The 20,019-nt window shown below is 36.3% G+C and overlaps 2 protein-coding genes across 5 annotated transcripts in view; one reads left to right on the top strand and one right to left on the bottom strand.

Moving 5' to 3' along the window:
- The first annotated feature begins 4,854 nt into the window (after positions 1-4,854).
- Positions 4,855-20,019, top strand: part of Atg16 (Autophagy-related 16) — a 68,036-nt gene continuing 52,871 nt past the window's right edge. Inside the window, exons 1-8 of one of the 2 annotated variants that reach the window (XM_081987458.1) lie at positions 4,855-5,159; positions 5,261-5,374; positions 6,022-6,187; positions 6,239-6,401; positions 6,468-6,556; positions 6,625-6,760; positions 6,830-6,935; positions 7,758-7,900. In XM_081987458.1, the coding sequence (XP_081843584.1) occupies positions 5,066-5,159; positions 5,261-5,374; positions 6,022-6,187; positions 6,239-6,401; positions 6,468-6,556; positions 6,625-6,760; positions 6,830-6,935; positions 7,758-7,900 (1,011 nt within the window). In that variant the 5' untranslated portion in view covers positions 4,855-5,065. The remainder of the gene's footprint in view (positions 5,160-5,260; positions 5,375-6,021; positions 6,188-6,238; positions 6,402-6,467; positions 6,557-6,624; positions 6,761-6,829; positions 6,936-7,757; positions 7,901-20,019) is intronic. The other variant, XM_081987459.1, reaches the window with a different exon arrangement.
- The window catches only part of LOC145734215 (uncharacterized), a 38,801-nt gene continuing 26,698 nt past the window's right edge, over positions 7,917-20,019 (bottom strand). For all 3 annotated transcript variants that reach the window (XM_081987452.1, XM_081987454.1, XM_081987455.1), the window contains 9 exons: positions 16,770-16,959; positions 16,063-16,241; positions 13,792-13,993; positions 11,269-11,449; positions 11,060-11,215; positions 10,760-11,004; positions 10,558-10,703; positions 10,155-10,429; positions 7,917-10,056 (listed from right to left, as the gene is read on the bottom strand). In XM_081987452.1, coding sequence (XP_081843578.1) covers positions 9,532-10,056; positions 10,155-10,429; positions 10,558-10,703; positions 10,760-11,004; positions 11,060-11,215; positions 11,269-11,449; positions 13,792-13,993; positions 16,063-16,241; positions 16,770-16,959 — 2,099 coding nt within the window. In that variant the 3' untranslated portion in view covers positions 7,917-9,531. The remainder of the gene's footprint in view (positions 10,057-10,154; positions 10,430-10,557; positions 10,704-10,759; positions 11,005-11,059; positions 11,216-11,268; positions 11,450-13,791; positions 13,994-16,062; positions 16,242-16,769; positions 16,960-20,019) is intronic.

Consider the following 20,019-nt stretch of genomic DNA (forward strand, 5'->3'; position numbering starts at 1 on the left):
ATTTGACAGATGACCTATTATACATAAATATGCTCGTATGATAGGAATTTTAATCAATTACCAACCTTTTATTTAATTATGTACCACTATCATATTTCAATATTATTTTTTTTCTTTCCTCAGTTAGTCAAGAGGATGCTTTAACCATTCTTTAACTAATTAGCAAAGCAAATGAGAAAAACTTTCTAGCATCCTACGAAAAAAAGCATCAGTTATCTTAAAATAGTGACCAATTACGCTAAAAGCTTATTGGAGTTGGGAAAAAACACATTCTTGCTAAACTTGACAACCGAAATACAGTAATTTAGGTAGCATCACATTCTCCTGCTGGCAATTCGAAAATTGCAAAGTCGAAAAAACCGCCCGGTTAGTAATTACAAACAAGAGCGGTAAAGTATATATGGTCGGATTCAATACGAATGGTTCCTTTTTCATTCAGGGCGCATCATTTTATTAAAACGATTACTCGGAACTTGAAGGAAAAAAGCTCAATTTCGCCACGGGCTTTGATAAAAATCTCGAAGAGGCCTCTCTTGCCGCTAGTAATGAGCTCTCTCTGGTTATATGATATACCGGCGGTCGCAAAAACGACCAACGAAACTCGAATAAAATTCTTGCACATAGAAAAAGAGACGGTACTGGCCGATGAGATGCTCATCGGTCATCAGTCTTGGTTTTATTATCAACATTTTAGAGATTTTCAAATTTATTGAGGCTTTTCAATCTTTCGGTGAAAGTGATTTGTGGGTTATTCTACAAAAAGAGTGAGGAATAAGTTATTGAAATTAGTTTCACCAAGTCATGACAAGAAGGTTTTAAGTAATTTTCTGCTTCACTCTGTTGGTGGAAAAACTCAAACTTTTCCAAGAACTATGCTGTGATTTGTGTGTTTGTTGTTATCAAACAGTCCAAGATGATTTTAAGTCTGAAAATGACAAAGAAACAGCAACACTTGGAGAGGAAAGGGAAAACGAATGATACAACTGATGGAAAGGTAAAAAGTGTCTTAAATGTCTTAAGATACAATGATAAAATAACTAAACATCATTGTTCACACAGTGTAATGATAAACTGTTTTTTTTTTTAAATTTAAAGAGAAACACTTGTTCGAATTTCATCCACACAAAAACAAAAAACTTTGAAGTACTAAAGCCGATTAACTAGCCCACTAGCCGAGCGTCAAAGGGCGAAGGGGCCTCAAAAAGGGTCGCAAAACTAATAACAAACATCTATTTGTCAAACATATTAGTTCTCGGGTGATGGCACTGTCAAGGGTTTCTGCATTATCTGGTGCTCCACCCTAATCCGATATAAATTGCAATGATAACCCTCCAAGCAATTTGATGTCCTAGTGGACTGCCATGGATCGCCTGCACCATGGATCTCTGTTAGGAACGTAAATTAAATGAAATTAACACCAAAAGACAACTCTAATGTCTGGTTAATAAAATTAAAGATAAAATAATACATTTTTTTATGGTAGACAGCTGAAAAAACCATCTCAATATTACTGAGAAAACTTTTGACTGTGTGTTGGTGCAGCTCAACTATAACAATATTCATCACCCATTTGAAATTCAAAGCATATTGAAAATCAAATGGGCGTGTAATATTCGAGAACTCTTATTGAAATAAACCCCCACGATTTTTGGAGTTCTAATATTACATTAAAAGAAAAGGGCGAGGGCGAGGGCGAACCAAGTACACGATTATTACCTACTAAGAGCGGTGATAAAATCGCCTCATTCAGAGAGAACATCTCCAACACTATAGAATATAAAGGAGATCAAGCCAAGAAGCTTGCATATATGTAAATATAATGGGTTTTCACTTCTCGAGGGGGCCTCCAAAAAAATAAAGAGCACCCGCGATAATGTCCCCATACATCTTTGGGGATGATTAAACAAGATTCAGCGCGAAACGTCGAGTAGGTAAATAGGAACATTCGGACTTTTTTTTTTAAATTTGTGTTTGTCAGATCTCACCTTATAAATTATTCAGCATTGTATCGCCGCGCTGGTAATAAATATCTGTTAACTTCTGTAATTTACGCTTGCCAAAAGAAAAATAAACAATGCTAAATGGGTGATTCTCGGTGCAAATGGTCAATGAAAACTTTTATTATTGTTAAAAATTTAATAGAACGTCCTTTCTTAATCAGACGAACGAAATTCCATTAATCGTTATCAATTGTGGTTTTATACTAGGTGCTGGTTGTTTTGAAGATCCAATGATTGTTTGATAATGTTAGCAGTATGTTGATAACATTACTGCTTGTTTGACTTCATGTGACCCACTGTCATTAAACATAAGCTCTCTATAATTACATTCTATTATACATGTGAGTTTTTCTTCTTCTTGTTCAAGAAGAAGTCCATGTCCAGCTCTCCAAGCCATATAGTAACACCTACCAAATGTAACACTTTATGTATCTCATTTTCATTCCGTATTTGTGAAGATGTGTTTGAATTTCATGAAAGCGTTGCGAGCGCTCTCTATACGACATCTTCTTTCCAGGTCAGATGTCCACTCTTCAGTGAGCCAAGGTATTTAAATTTGTTCACTCGCTCAATTGATAATCCGTCCTATGTTAGTCCCACATTTCTTAATATATCTGGTTGACGTGTAACAATCATGTATTTTGTTTTTTTGGCGTTTATTTTTAGGCCCATTCTCTTTATTACGTTGACAAGACACTGGAGGTCGCACATATTGTCAGCATTCAATACCGTGTCATCCGCGTAGCGAATGTTATTAATCCATGTTCCATTGACTTTAATACCCCCTCAACATTCGCAAGTGCTTCCTGTGAGTAGAAACCACAAATTTCTATTAACTTGTTTCTGAAATAGTGGTTTTCCAATGTTCTTAACAATAGTCTATTTTCTGAGAACTTACCAAACAGCGGGTTGAGCCAACTAACGTAATTTACGTTTTCGCGAAAGGCAAATAAAGAAGGCATAAATATACGCGATACGGTGGAGTCTTTTGTAAGGTACGATGTGAGCGGCACATTAGGTGCATATTAATATCCTGTTGGACATGGAAGGCTCCTGCAGGCGTGACTTATGGCCTTCTCAGCAGGATACGTACAGTGCGGCTGCTGTCGAAGTCAAAGCTGAGTGCCCTTTAGTAGTAATCAAGTTATCGCGACTTTAATGTTCTCTACTCGACCACTTATCTACCACTTTATGGAGTTTCTAAGAGAATTACTGCTAAATTTGGTTATATGATGCCTTTAAGTCGTTAATAAAAGAAGTAGTGATGGTTTTAAGGCTTTCAACTTTTTGACCAACTACTTTTTCAACACAAGAGTTTTGATCAGACTGCGACTACTACGCCCCCATTACAGCGGTAAAAGCAAAAGACATTAATTCCGTCTGACATATATTAAAATTCCTCGCCACCCTTACATGGGGTTTAATCATGGGCAAGTGGTCACCCCAACTAATAAATGTTCAAACAGTTTAATATGCTGTTGGGGAAGCCGCCGACTCTAGAATAAGAGGGGTCGATCATTCTTTGTGCTCTATACCCGAGATGACTTTTAATATTATCCTCCGAGGGTTATATATGCACGTAGTTCACCTTTATTGTTTTATTTGTTCGGCCGGATATTGATATGGGGATTAGAAGGCCCCGACGGAGAGAAATACCCCATAAATATACGTTGTCTCAATGTATATGGGTGCGAGCACATTTGTGTCACAAAAACATCACTTTAAATTGCTCGCTGTTATCTCTTTCAATATATTTTACAAGCTACGCCCATGTACAAGAGCCAAAGCTAAATCTGTGCTGCATAGTAAAGCTTTGTCGGCCCCAGAAGAAGAGAGCGGCGTTCCTTAAGCATTCCTGACAATCTTGGGAGTTTTTTTTGACTACCGTAAGAATTTCATTTCGATCATAGACAGTTTTAAGTCGGATATGTGAATGGAGGGGAGTTCTAACCTGGACTTATACCCATCATTGCTTTGGCATACATTATTGGAATCCTTATTGGATGTTCCGAAATTCCTAGTCTCGATTTAAGTGGGCTTTAAAGGATGTAGGTCACAAATGTTATGTTGTGATTAGTTTTCTCACTTTTGATTACTTAATTAGGATTTGCAACGCAACGGCATATTGAATACATATACTTCAGATTGAAAGTAGTAAAGGTATTTATTTACAGAAGAAGTTTTTGCAGAAGGCTCTCCAAACCAAAGCACAATACACAATAAACCCTACTGATTAAAAGACTGACTTAAGATACTTATGTATGACTACAAATTTATGAAAAAACAATATGTAGAACACCAGGAAAGCTTACAGTTAGGCTAGAAGTTTATAATTAGCAAACTCTTTAAACGAAGAAGAATACTCCTACAACAAGAGTGTGATAGTAGTAGTAACCGCTTTCGCCTAGGCGTCAAGAATATAAGAGTTATTGCAAATGTAAATATTTTTAAATTCAAATTTTTTTTTTACCAAGTGAATTACATAATTAATTTGATCCGTAGCAATGTAATGTGTTTATTAGTTTACGAGTAGGCAATTTGTTCATAAATCATATAAACATTAATTTACTCAATTTAAGTGAGTTTAAACGCACAGCATGTACTTTTTTTATAAAATTTTACTGTTATACATTCTAAACCAAATTTTAGATAAAAGTTGTAGCAATCAATCCACATACTTAATAAATACCTGTCTAGGTACAGTAGAGTAGTCAAGTCAGTAACTAAATCTTGAACGACAACATGTGGCGCTGCCTCTTTCTTACTGCAATGCTAGACAAAGATAGACATACTCCCAGACAACTATGACAGAATACCAACTGGAAAACGTCAAAACTTTGCGTCAATCACTGACATTATTTAAATTCTAACCTCAATCCTCAATTTATTAAATAAAAACAGAACAAATAAAAACACTTTAACTAAAGCCAATTAAGAACGTTTTTTTTTTGTTGCCCTTTAACACCATAAATAGTGGCACGTTTAGTTGGAAAGTTCCAATATTGTGGTGAGTCAAATTAGCCGTTGCCTTATGTGCCATAATTCGGGTGGTGTTGGGGTGAAATATGGAAGCAGGAGATTGGCGCCATACAATAATAACAGCACTACGGACCCGAAACAGGACAGAAACCGGTTGTTTCCAGGAATTAATAGCTCAGCGTAAGTGCTTACCAATTTAGTGCCTAAATAATTGTAACCAACTAGATTCATTTAGATAAGACAGTAGGAACTTCAGTTTCTGATAAGGGTGTTTTTTCCAGATAATAAAACCTTTGAAAGTGCGAACGCTTTACGGCATGAGAACCTCCAAATCTCCATACAAATTGAGAAACTCAAGGAGGAAAACACCACAACAAAACCAAGCAGTGCCAGAGGTAACTGTTCTTCACCCCCCTTTTGAAATTGATTATGGTTTAGTAATGAAATTCAGTTGTATAATCCATAACTAAAAATAATTTCATGTGATACAGTAATTTGGGGACATTCAATGTAAAGTTGACTTTATTAACCCAATATTTGTTTGTAGAAAACAAACTTTGCTAGACAATAATAATTTATCACATCAGTCATTATTTACAGTGTAAATTAAAAGCCCAATGTTCAATTAAATATTAAATGAGGATATTTCAGTTTTATATTGTAATATTGCGGTCATTAAGAAAGATTTAAATAAATATGTCCTCACTCAGAGTGGCAACTACAGTAATGTTACTAAAACATTTAGTTGAGTTTTACTTACTGGTTTAAAGAAATTTTTTTAACAGAATAATGCAACATGTGCATCATTTGCATATATTTCAGCATACTGGGTAATTTGTGATTGGTCAAAAAAAGCAGCAATCACAAACTACAAGCAATGCTGTGATTTACACAAATACTGCCTATGTGGACTTACCACTAGAATAAGAAACTTACTGTTGGTGTTTTCTACATTAAACCATATTACATTAATATTCACAAATCTTGAAACACAATTATAAAAACCACTTTGTACCTATATTTTCAAACTTACAAATTACAGAATCCAGACTGCAAGAAGACCTTCAAAATTTAAAACAAAAACTCTTAGTCCAAGCAGAAGAACTAACAGAATTGCACAGAAGAAAAGGTGAAAATGCTCAACAAATTATTGAACTCACCTCAAAATTGCAGGAGCGCGATAAGTTGATCGCGACCAAAGATTTCCAGTAAGTCAAGTTACAGGGGCGTTATGTCAGTTAATTAATGGGAATTAATAGTTTGGCAGAGTGTAATTCCAAAATTATCAGTTTGCAAGCAGAAATTGCCATGCTGACCCAGGCTAACAAAGAACTGAAATACCTGAATGATACTTTAAGGGATGAGTATAATACATCACAGTTAACTTGCAGTTCACTAGAGGAAAAGTTACGAAAAGTACAGGTAATGTGTTAAAACATGAGGTGTGTTTATTAAGACTGTTCTGAAGTATCAATTTTATTATTACAGGACGAAAACAGGCAATTGGTCGAACGACTCATAAAATACAAAGCGAAAGATGCGGATCGAATGAACGAAGAAAATGACAATTTTCTCAAGTGAGTTAACCCTTTGATTGCTGAAATGATGAATGTTCTTGAAAGGTTATACAGTATTGATTTTACAGAAAAAGATATGCAAAAATGCAAAAAGACCTGGAAGAAGCATGTCGAGATACAAAAGGGCTCTGCGGTGAGGAGTTGCAGGAAGGTTACGGCCCTTTGACGCAATCTTCTATGCCGGCGGGCGTTTTTGTGTCTTTCGTAAGTTTTTTTTCTTTTATCAAACCTTTGCACACCATAAAGTTTGGGATTAATTGATTGTTTACTTAGGACGCACACGAAGGTGAAGTAAACGCAGTAAAATGGAGTCCAGTTGATCGATTACTTGCTACTGGCGGTGCTGATCGTAAAGTTAAACTTTGGGACTTGTCAAAAGGTCAGTCTCATCCTGCATGAATTGTTTTTCTCTATTAATTTAAATCATTTTCACATATCTACTAACAAAAGAACAATTTACACCAATCAATAAAGGAATTTGTATAAAAATTGATTGCTTAAAAGTTAATCCTTGATGAGTCCTGTACTAATATAAACGAGTTTTAAAAGTGTTTGTCCCAAAAAGTGTATAATAGTACACTTGGAAGGACAACGGTAACTCTTTAAGCACCCAAGATCTTAAATTTGTATTTTTTACTGTTGTGTTAGTTCAGTGTTTGTTGTGGTTTTCTTGCAAAATTGATATCATTTGTTCAAAGGTTTGGTGTTTTTTATACTCAGGTTTGTTGAGTATATTTTAGAGTGTATGCTGATTTTTTATGTTTATTTTTTTCCGTTTGTACTTAACAGTATAGAGTGTTCTACTTATATTTTACAATGTCTGGAATAGTTTTTAATTTGTTTTAGGTGCATTCTAAATAAATCTGTTGTAAGTTTTGGTCTGTTTTAGTTAATCCAAATTTCTTTATCTCCATGTTAGTGTATTTTCTATTTATTCAAAGTGAAATAAGTGGCATGTGGAACTAATAAATTCGTATTGTTTGTCACACTGACGAATGTGTCAGTCAGTGTCTTCACTAGCCCTTTATCTCAAATTGTCTGTTGGCAAACATGTGAAGGAAAAGGTTTGTTTCTTAATTTCACATGACTCTACACAGCACCTAACATTTTTTTGAAAAATTGTATTCTTCGTTTTGAGCTATAATTATATCAAAATAGAATAAACACCAATCCTCACTATTAAATATGTGACGAATTTTAGGTGCTTACGAAAATAAAGGAATACTGGTGGGCAGCAATGCCGGTGTAATGGCTGTGGACTTTGACACTTCAGGTTCTTTGGTATTGGGTGCTTCCAACGATTACGCCACTCGGGTTTGGACAGTGGTGGACCAGAGATTAAGGGTAAGTAAAACTCACATTTTATAGAAAGAATAGTTATATTAATTTAGCAGTTTCAATTCGGTTACAAAAATTATGACATCATCACTTAAAAATTACGAGGGAGGGGATATAAGACATTTCCTACTATTTCGTTATTAATTTAAGTGTTAAGATACTTCAGAGACGACTAGCCTACGGGTAACTAGAACTGTCTAGAGACCTCTTGTAATCTAATTATTATAAAACAAAGCGTTACTAAAAACGCTTCGGATTACTTTCGGCTAGTTCCGTTCGGGTTCAAGGACAAGCTGACTTTTTAATTAAAATGACACATTACTAAAATCAAACACACATAACACATGCACACTATAGATCGTCCTTGGATCCTACACAGAAAGTCGTACTGAAGATCTGCCTTATTTACTAGTACGTTTAAGGCCCTAACTATTCACTTCTAGTTAACAAGAAAATTTAATTACCTTGTTAACTCGAGTAAAGACTTGAAGCCTAAATAAACAATTATTATTGTTTAAAGGTGTCATAATCACCTTGATGTAAATGTATCTAAACGTAAATATTGCATCGTTGTTTAAACTCAGATAAATATATAAAAATAGATTAAAATATGGTCGCGTCGAGACTGTTGGTTTGCAAAAATCGCACCTGAACGGCCATATTTGCAAACGTTAAGCAAGTCTATCGCGCAAGCTTTAAATCACATAAAAAACTACGCGTAAGGTAATTATGGAAAAAAATATTATTTGGTCCAATGTTACAGTTCTTTTCGAAATTATGATAAGCAGGGTTATGAATTTTAAAGCCAATAGCATTTGTTTAATATTGATGCTAGATTTGACTTTGATTTATATCTAAAATAAACGGTCACGTCGAGACTATTATTGTTTGCAAATGCACAGAGTGGTCACAAAGAGCGATTGACTTTAGAAACACACTCTGTTGTATACGTTATACAAAGTCTATCGCGCAAGCGTACAGTTATTCTACAAAACTACCTACTTAATGATAATAAATAAATGGTTATTCTAGTCGAATAAAAGATTGACCTTGTGGGTTTTGGTTAAAATGGCATAATCCAAGTTTTTGCTTGTTTATAAATGTGGACAAAGGTCACGTTATTTATCTATTTCTAGATTAATCTATATTGGTCGCGTCGAGACTTCCAAGTTGCAAAAATCGCACAAATTTAAAAAAAGACAGGAAGTCAATCGCGCAAGCACAACTTAATCTTACTGAGTACCGCCGTAAATTGGCGGCCATGTTTTAATTCTATAACCAAAGTTTATCATGTTTGGAATATAAGGGCATTTATTAGCGTGAAGTATATGCAGATGTTTTTTTGTTGTTTTTGTTTATGAACTCTCACTTGACAGTCTAGTTTTTTTCTTGGTATTAGAGATTTTTAGCTTTTATTAAAGAAGGCCCTCATATTCCACAAGTACCCAAAGAACTGTTTACACTGGACCGTCAAAAAGCCAACGGACACTTAAAGATAATTGTTAATTTTCAATCTAAAGTTAGCGATTGATTCGGTCGGGAGTCAATCGAGTGGCAGGTAAGAAGATTGGCGCGTTATTTAAGCATTAAACCGTTTTACATACACACATACAGGCGACATTCGTGGCCTTGCTACTCTAAAACCTACGCGATGGCGGATACCCGCTTTCGTACAATTTGCAAAGACTATCGGCATGGCTCACCCCGATTTGTGACGGAATGCTGATCGTGTCCTGGCATAATTTACTATTTTTTCGTCGTTGACAGGTGAAAGTCCAGGCGGCCACGAAAGCCATCTGGACGGCAAAGAACAAAATCCCAGCCACCATTAAACCGGCCATGTTAAGACATAAACCGTTTTCGCTGTCATCGTTTATGTAAACCGATTGGTTTTCCAATGTACTTCTGTTACCGTCTCTTTCGAATCCGAATTTGTCTGTAATCTGGATGGATTGTACTAGAAGAAGATCGTCTTTCAGTTGATCGGTGGATCGTCGTCTCCTTCTTCGTCCGTAAGACACTACAGAACGTAGTTCACCGTTTACTTCCTCTTTGTCACATTGAACAGGTTCGCACGTTGGCATGCATGGTGTTACTAGTGCCCTAAATTGCACTACTTCAGATGATGGGAACTTGAAAGCGTCGAAATGAGACAACAACACCTGAAAAAAAAAATGCAAATTGTAATGTATTTGTCAGTAAAAACATTCAAGACTATGGTGATAACTATTCTGTGGTCATGAGAATAACGTCTACTTACTTTTCCTGATTGGGCACTCTTGTAAATCGGTCCCATGATAAAATGATCGGTAGGACACCCATCCGAATCAATCAACACAATTTCACTCGAATCCACACCGTCCATAGCAACCAATTCCCTTACAAAGATTTCATAAGGACTGTTCTTGTCCAAAATTTCGAATTTGAGCGCCAAAGGATCACCAACTTCCGCTGATTGCATCATATCTTCACCATTACGGTTGGTAATCTTCATGGCCACGTTGGGTGAATCGACTACCACTTCCTCTGATAAAGCTGCAACCAAACCCCATTTATGTTAACACCTTTTTGTGTAACTCACAGTTGGTAATTGGTCAAAAAAAGTTGCTTTTATTGACGAATCACAAACTACCCACTATGCTAAGAAGCATAAAACTGTTTACCTGGAGTTATGTCGCCCTGAACACCCAAGTCAACTTCGTTAGTGACACTCTTGTTGGTCAAGTCGTATTGGCAAGTCACGGCCAATCCAAGATCGCTGCTAGTGACAATTTTGTCATGATGTTGGATAACCACGTCATTGACATATCTATTCAAAAACACGGTGAAAACTGTTGCTAATTTCCAACCAATGTGTGTTAATACCTCCCCAATCCGTTTTTCCTAACATTACACTCCAGATTATCATAAGCCATGCTGAGTTCGAAAGTCAAACTGTTGTTCACGTCCTTCACACACGAGTTTGGACTGCCCTTGGCGTAGATTTTACCATCAAACAATTTACTGGTTTGGATTCTGGCTATCATATCTCCTGATCTACAATCGATGCTGACGTTGTAACAAGAACTCAATTCGTAGGTGGCTGCTTCGGGAACGTCCAAATAAGGATCCTACAATCCAAATTTGTTTTTGGGGACAAAGTTATAAGGTTAGAAAGCTCCGTACTTGAATATCAGACAGAGTAGACCTAGAGTGGTGACTGAGCCTGCACACCATTTCACCTGTATCACCATAATCGTAGGAATGGCATCTGTAGGGTGAGTTCAGGCAAAGCTCTCTGCATTCGTCTACTGAACCCACATCCTGATATACTGAATCGACCTGAAATAACAATTTTTCTAGCAAAGTTATTTTTGAAACTAGAACAAACGTACGGTTTTTAGTATTCTGCCATTTAATTTCTTAAACTCGCACAATTTGGTTGGTTCTTCGATACAGTTATTTTCCATGTAGTCGAATCCGTCAGTTGGTAGGAAAGAGGTACTGCCAGCTAGAGTTAGACGATCCATGGTGGACAGTTCGCAATCACCCGTAGAATTGTTGTAGTTTGCAGATCTGTGAAAACCAATAAAATGTTAAATTTAAACATGAAAATCAATTACCAAGATACCCATCATATTTTCTGGAATGGTGAGAAAGGTCAAATGTTTACACTCCATAAACTTTTATGGAATTGCTTCTAACTTAAAAACACGTGTATCGGCAGAATGTTTAACCGGTTAACGATGACATTTTCATGTAATGATTAGTCAATAGAACGGCTAAAATACCGACCCTAACGATTATGGGTTTCGTTATTTACCGAAGAAATAAGGAAGGCGTTCCTACACAGTTTCCACTTTCAAGTTATTGAGCATTAAATATTCCTAGAATGTACCAGCCAATCCATAATTTGAATTCACTCACCGTAAGTATTATATTATAGCTTGCGACCAATAACTCGTTGATGTTATATGATTTCTATAAGGTATTTTATGAAAAAAGCACAGCTCAATTAAGCAATTCATTACACTGTAAGGAGTATAAGGTGGGATTTTCTCACACCTGAAGATTTATCTTTAATTCCTTGAGTGCCAAGTTAGGTGTTGAGAATTATGACCGGAGGAAATTGAAGTATAAATTAATTTCAGTACGCCCATTTCGACTCCTATGGTATGATCAAATTACTGGAAATGCTCACTTAAAAATGTATACTCATTCGGAGTTAAATTAATTAACTTTGACTTAAAATAACCCGGCTATATAAAACAAACTGAATTTTATCGACTAGTTTGACGAACAGTATGACGAGGAGAATTAGTTAATTATCGGCTCCGATACGTAAATGTAATTTGTTAATGGAATCCGAGTTCCATCTGCCTCGTTATTAAACAGTAAAAAACAAATTTTAATGAGAATCCAAGTTGAAAATCACTATAAAACCTCAAAGACGAAGCTCGACTGCAACGGAAGTCTTAATTAAAATAGCGTTTATAAGACATTCATGTCTATCTATAGAATCATGCCTGTAGTGCCAAGGCCATTTGCAATCGTTCTTTTTAACGTTTTAAGTTCCATCCTCGTCCTTCCAGTTAGTGACTTCCAATTACATTGAGGGTAATTACGGTCTTTTCTATTATTAATATGTTTTATGCCGTTTCGGCATCATGAAAACGTCCACTACTGTAATCTATTGCCACGTGAATCGCTTACGTTGTTTGTTCTACGATTATTTTCACATTCTACAACATTTCTTACATTAATCTATGTCGTTTTGTATACGAAGAAAACTCCTACCATTATGAATGTAACCACTAATGTTTGATTTTGTTTCTTAATTCAGGGGGGTTTAAAATTCATTTACAAGTGTGATATACATTGTTTGTTGGAAAAAATCAAGAAAACTTAGATGCGTTGATCGAGGTGTCCAGTGTAGACTTTGACGTGAAAATGGAATAGAAATTTCAGATATTGGGGTGTCAATGAGGACAAGGTTCAACTGTAACAAATCTTCTCCTCTTTAGCTGATCACCCCAAACTACAGTTTTCTTCTATGGTTGAAGAGAATTTTAGCGAGCTTTAAGTCTAGGCAACCAGATAGGTGAGCTACACCTTAACTATTCAAATTGAAATAAATTCAAACTGGAAACATGTTTTGACACTATCTACGTTTAGTTACACACTCAAGATGTAATAGTCTATATTGATCTTGTAAATTGACCAGTCTAATGAGATTTCCTAAGCGGGGTGCCGTTATGTATCGTCGTGCATCTGACCGTATTGGCAACGGCCGTTTCTGTCGCTCCCAGTCCGAAAACAAAGCGATAATGGGAATTTTTGTGTCGGGAATTTGTCGATAGCAATAGTTGGAATGAACAGCACCCGATGTTCGCGCATTGCATCTCATATGTTAGCGTTGGCCGAAAAAGGGAAACGGCACGCAATGAGACATACCCATATTTATGGACAGTTTTAAAGAGTACTTTGCCGTTCCGCGGGCATGTTGTTTGCACCTACAGACTCTAGAAATTTAAGAGGTCTTACAGTGAACTAGATTATAATTCTTGCAATCACCCTTATTAGGAACTTACGCGCCTATTTCACTCGCCTTAGTATTGCTATCTGGCTAATCCGTGGGATGTATACGCATTAACTTTCTATATAGCGGAAAAGCCGACCGTGGATTTTTCTTTCGCCCTAATTAGCCTTTTGTCTTTTTCATATCTCATTGTATATCACGTGACTAATTTTGTCGTTACTATTAGCTTTTTTTGTTTGTTTCAGGTGAGTTAACATTTCAACAGGAATTCGCGCAGTCATCTTTGCAATAAGCCGTTGGTTTCTTACATCCATCCTTTTGGTATGAAACATTCCAATTTTTTTAAAAACATTTTATTTGTCGTTAAAATAATTCTTACCTGCATGGGAATTCGGTCTCTCCTAAGCACAGTTCCAGACATTCCTGCCTGGATCCGACGATTTGGTGACTTTTCACGTAGTTGGTGAGACGGTAGTTCTGGACCCTGTCTATGCACCAGGCTCTTTCGCAAGGTTTCACTCCCAGACAGCTTTTTTGGGCGTAGATAGTGAAAACGGGGAATTGAGACTTGGTCAATGCACCTAGACAACAGACACATTTGTAGGTTAGAATATACCATATTTATGGTAAGTCAACATGTGCAGTATTTGCGTAGATCGCAGCACAGTGGGTAGTTTGTGATTTATTGACCAATCACAAACTACCAACAGTGTTCTAACCAGAGTCTGCCCATGTAGACTGGCCCTTACGTCGTTAAATCAAATTTATATTAATTGTGAGTGAGATAATTTCTATCTTTACTCTTCTCTCCGCTTAATTTTCTTGGTTTGATCTAACTATACTCTTAAAACACCATCAAATTTGTATATTACACTCAATTTTTCGATAAAATTAATCAAATGTAGTAGCCTGGCAATTAAAAAAAAATTTGAACTAGGTTAGTGGACCTTATTCATGTTGAATTAGTAATTTATAAGTATCTTAGTTCCTGGTTATTGCAGTAGTCAAGGTTATTAATCTGATTTAGGTGATACGAAGGGTGCTTTGCATAATCCGGTAATGATTACCCGTCGTCTTTTTTATATGGACAGTTAATAAGTTAACACTTATAAAATTACTCTTGGTAACCAAGACTTAATTAAATTTATATAAATAATTGAAGATCACCTAGGGTGTTCGACTTAATTAAAATGGTGAGACGAAATAAGTAGTTTAGGAAAACGGTAGGTAGCGCTCTACGGTCTTAGTATCCAATCAGATCAAGTGATTGGAGGTATTCGAGCGTACAAGTCATCTGTCCGGTAAATAAAAACAATGATCGCGGGAATAACAAATCGCCTATATTATACGCACTTAACTAGCGGCCAGTTTTAGTATTTGACATTCCGAGTGGATGCCAGAACGCGGTAGTCCCTGCAGAGAACTCGCTCGGCTAATTGCCTCTTGTCAAAGCTCCTTGTTATTATTAGAATAGCTTTGGTTGTTTAGAGGCTGCCTCGGTCACATTCTCTAATATGTTAACCGATAACGACCGTTTTGCTCTTGTTTTAGCAGTTTTAAATGTTTTCAGTCACTTTGCGTACTTGTCGTGACATTTAGTCGTGTACTGCTCCAAGTTACATCTCTATAACTGCTGAATGCAAAAGCATGTCAACTGTTGAAAATGACTGCTTCCAGAGAGCTGCTTTTTGTTATAATCATAAATAATTATAATATTTAACACTTTACTACAGCATATGATGGCTTGTTTATGTTTTAAATTTACTGGGTAGGTCTCACTTTACCGTTCTTCTTTAATGTTTGCGTTTATAAGGTGATAATTACGATGCTGGATGAGTTGGGGCGATGATCTCTCTGTTAGGATCAAGTGTTCAAGGTTTCATTTAATTGCCCTGATCGTTAGAGTTTGTGAATAATAACAGGAAAAAGGAAAGGTTTTCTTAAATCCAATTGACAGAATAGTTATAATCTAGCACCACAGGAAGATAATAATTTATTTAAACCAGGATTTCCTATCGGAACTAATATTAATCCTACTGAAAAGGAAACTGCAAGGAAAAGTGTTAACTAAGATTTTATATACATTGTTACTACTTCAGCCCTTTCTTGAGCCGACAAATCCGTTTATTTCATGGTCGAGACGATAAATATCTTCCTATTTATCGCTTCCATCGCACTTGTCTCGGCTTTACGTTAAAGCAAATAAAAAGGAAATTAGATTTAATTTAAAACGATTTACCTCCGATACTGATCAAATTATCGCGATGGATGACATTCCACATTAACTACTTTGTTGATCTCTTAACGTTTCAACGATTTCAGGTTGAATGTCAAAAATCGAATTTTTGATCCTGTTTCCATTAAAACCTGTAATCGAATCGTAAACCGTAAACTCGATTATCTGCGTAGGTTCTATTCTAGTTATTCGCGGAATTATTTCAAAGTATTCGATTGTAATTGAAAAATAAATCTATGTCCGACCACAAACTACTATGCTTATCATTAGAAAATGCTAGGTTGTGTTTGCGGTTACCGTAACAAATGTATACTCCTCTAGAATGTATGCACGCATTCTGTTTCTGCCTGTATTACTCAGGTTTTCCGCAGATACTGTATCTAGTCGTACCAAAAATTCAGCCTACTGACTTACCAGGTAAAACATCGGCGTTGGAGCCGAACAGCACACAAAGTCCAGTTTCATAGTTGACAGATTGACAGCTTTCGTTGCCTTGACAGGTTTCGAGGCAGTCGGTCAACATTAACGTTCCTGGTATCGAGTCTATGACGTTTCCGGGCGACGAAAATACGTATCCGGTTATTAATTCAAATCTGAAAAAGTCGTATACTGAATTATGATAATCAGTATACAAAGTTGTTTTTGGGACAGTAAAGAAAAGAGAAATATTTACAAAATCAATGAGCTACCTGTCATAACTGAGATGTGTCACTCTGCCGAAGCGGATATGACTTAATTAGACAAATAGTCTTAAAATACCAATCAGACGTCAATTTAGTACATGACTGGTAATCAAGACTGGAAACTGAATAAATCTATATTGATTTTTGGACTTTTTGTTAATAAAATGATGATTTGGTGTTGATGTATCATCTGATTGAGGCAAGGAGAAGACTCGGCAGGAAGCGGATGTCATGGCTTCACAACGTCAGACAGTGGACGGGAGTGAGGACAATAGAAGAACTAATCCATACAATACGGAAGAGGGAAGAGTGGACAAATGTGATCACGAATATCCATTAATGGATTGCAGCAGAAGAAGAAGTATGACCTGAGAAACATGAGTATAGTTTTGTTCTATTACTTAGACGTTTTCTGATTTTGTATTGATCGAAACTCACCCAATCATTTCAGGATCGCAATCGTCTAATGGTGAAGGTGGTGGTATCACCGATGGGAAAGTTTCTGGAACGTTTACGGGATGGGCATCGTTATTTTGCCTTCCCATGTTTTTTCCTTGAGATAATGTCAGCGACAAAACCAGCATCAGCAATAATGATTCCTTGTAGCTGCCCATGTTTCTTATAGTTTCTGGAAATATAATTTAATGTCAAAATTGAGTTCTTTGAACTTGCAGCCAAAAAGTTTTTTTCTGTGCAAGGAACTAACCAATCAATATCAAACTAGCCGATGATAATAATTATGACGCCGCAGACAATCTAATTTAGCGGAAATCAATAATACTAGTCTGGCATATTCTCGTCTATTAAATCCATCAACGAGCCTCATGAAACTCCTACCTTTGTTGTTGAGAACCGCTGCCGCAATCACTGAACAGATTTCCTTGATCGGTTAATAATACATTTCATTTTTTACTTTCATTATCTGAGTTTATTATTATCATTTAACGTACGCGGGAATTTTGATAAAGCAACAACGCATCTAATTGGTCCCACTCTGCAATTCGAGAAATGTTATTAGCCAATTAATAGAAGTAATTTAGTGCTTGTTAGATGTATGTGCGAAAATGTATGTGAAAAAAGGAGAAGCATTTAAAACCTTCAAAGGAATTTGTAAATTTTATATTCGATCCATTAAACTAAATTATCTCAGAATGTATAATTGCCTCTTGGTTTCCTCGTACGCAAGTAATTATCCTAGTTAATGATCATGCTTTAATTCTAACGCCGTAAACAGTTTCGGGGAAAATAAGCTATAAAATCATAAATTTCTACTCGACCGGTAGTTGAGTTTCATTAGACGACCACCTTATATGTCTGCCATTAAAATGACCAAAGTTGTCAAATGGGATCTGGTCTGACTGCACCATCTTCTACGCGGAAACCGTTCGTTGATCTGGATTTTCTTAAAAACACATTTTTGTTCGTTTTGTTATTGAGTCACCCGGTATTTCACTGTTGCTTACCGGTCGTAAGCAACAGCGTTGCATGCCATAGTCTCATTAATTATGCTAGGCCCGTAATAGGTCGAGGGATACTTGAAACGACATAATCTCGATTATGCCGGATTACGTACGGTCATGTACGAGGCATTTGTGTTAGAATTGAATGCGCATTGTAGTCACGATAGTGAGAACGGTATCAGCTTATAATTATTTATTAAGACCAGTACAATAAAGTCCCCTCGCAAGACGGAAGGCCAATTAGTTTAAGATTCACTTTGGTCGATTAGAAGTCCGTGGTAATCGGACTTAGTATTTTAATGATGGTCTAATGATCAAGAAATGTGTGACTTTCAAAGAGTTTCAACGAAAAAATCAATCTAGATTTGACGTTTTCTGTCCTGGTTTTTGACCGATCACAAACTACCTACTGTGCTGTGATTTACGTAAATACTACACATGAAACTAATTTGAATATAACATCAATGATACAGTGTTGTTTGTGTCTTGTAATCGATGGAAGAGAGCAAAAGAAATAGGTGGAAATACCGAGATAAATTAGGCGCCACAAAGTCCTGTCGTACAATGGCAACCCCAGGTTACAAACTACGATGAAAAGCAAAGAGATTTATACGAGCTGACTTCTTTAAATGTCAAAAGAATCATTAGTAGGCATTCTTACCGGTCAGTTGCATTCTGTTGTAAAAGTAAAAGTGCTAGTGAGTTATGCCGGTGTCGTCTGGCGCTATGCTTCGTTTATTGCTGCTTAGTGAACCGGGTAGGATATTTCCTTGTAACTTTTTTATAATTGCCGTAACCTTTAAACCGAGTAAATGCCCTAAATTAACGAAACATTTTCCAGCTAATTTGTCACATTTTTTTACTCGGTTACCACGATAAATTTCGTTAACTTTTACACTCTGAGACGTTTCCTGCCTAGTAAACATTCCGACAAGGCGCGTTACATCGCACAGAAAGGGAAACGATGAACCGATTATAACCTGCAGCGTTGATCATCCTCATTTCTTCATGTTTCATTTATATCGCCGCTCGGTCAACCAATGGATGACCTTTTACTGGCAAAGAAGCGCCATAGATCGCGAAAGAAAACCCATAGTTCAAACGTTATCCCGCTGTGAGGCAAATCACTTAAAAATAATTCATACCAACTTGAGTACCGATTCCGAACCGCGTTGACTATATCATTGGAACATTATTGTCGGCCAACCGTGGACAATAATGTCGTATCGTTTGTCTTTTGTTTCAATCTGATGTTGATCGAATCAAATCTAGGCAAAAACTTTTAATTTACGGAGCGTGTTTATCAATTTAGTGTCGGCTGTAGGCTAAAAGCACAATCAACAGTTACGGTCGGGATATTACCGACAGATAAAACAGTTCAAATCCGTAATAAAGGCCAAAATCAGCTCGAAGCCATCCGGAAAAGCGACACCAACTACTCTCTCTTTAAATGGAGAAACCGCGGAGATACTCGGACCGATTATACAATAAAGATCGGGACCGATTACCCCAACTTAGTAACTACCTTATAAACTATGCATGGCAATGGCCATCTGCCTATCAGCGATGGCGCCTTAGTTCACAGACCCGCCTAACTGTAATAATATTCAAAATAGGAGAAATTCAAGTTTTTTTTTAGGTCCATCCCGAGAATTTAGAATCTCACACAAATCTCTTGTGTAAATGTGACCGTTAGAAAGAATTTCATCGGTTTCATCTAACAGTCGTTTATTTGGTCCATAATATTACAGAACTACACCATTTACACATGTAGTTTAGAAAGCGTCAGTTGAATTTTAGAAACCATAAGATGGATTTAAAAAATATCACTTGTATTTCAGAAAAGGTACTTTCAATTTTAGAATAATAACTTTGATTTTTGAAATTGCACTTTGTATTTCAGATTAGTCACTTGTATTATAGAAAAGAGCAGTTGGATTTTAGACATGGTCATTTGTAATTTGGAAAATTAAAGTTGAGCAAAAAAAGTAAATAGTTTAAGGAATATTTTTAATAACATTGTGGTTTAGGCAGTTCAATGAAAAATCGATTTATCTCGAAAACCATTTATTTTATCGAAATAAAGGAAGACTACAATTTTTCGATAAAAATGTCAAGAGTATCCATTAATGGCGTTTACAGCTGAAAATAATGACAGCTATCAAAGTTTAAGCAAATTGTGTCTTAGGTCCAGTTAGTTTCTGCTTTTCAAAGACGAGATACCTGGT

The sequence above is a fragment of the Ips typographus genome, linkage group LG9 (genome assembly GCF_016097725.1).
Source record: "Ips typographus isolate SLU linkage group LG9, UJ_Ityp_2.0, whole genome shotgun sequence".
In the NCBI taxonomy this organism is placed as follows: domain Eukaryota; kingdom Metazoa; phylum Arthropoda; class Insecta; order Coleoptera; family Curculionidae; genus Ips; species Ips typographus.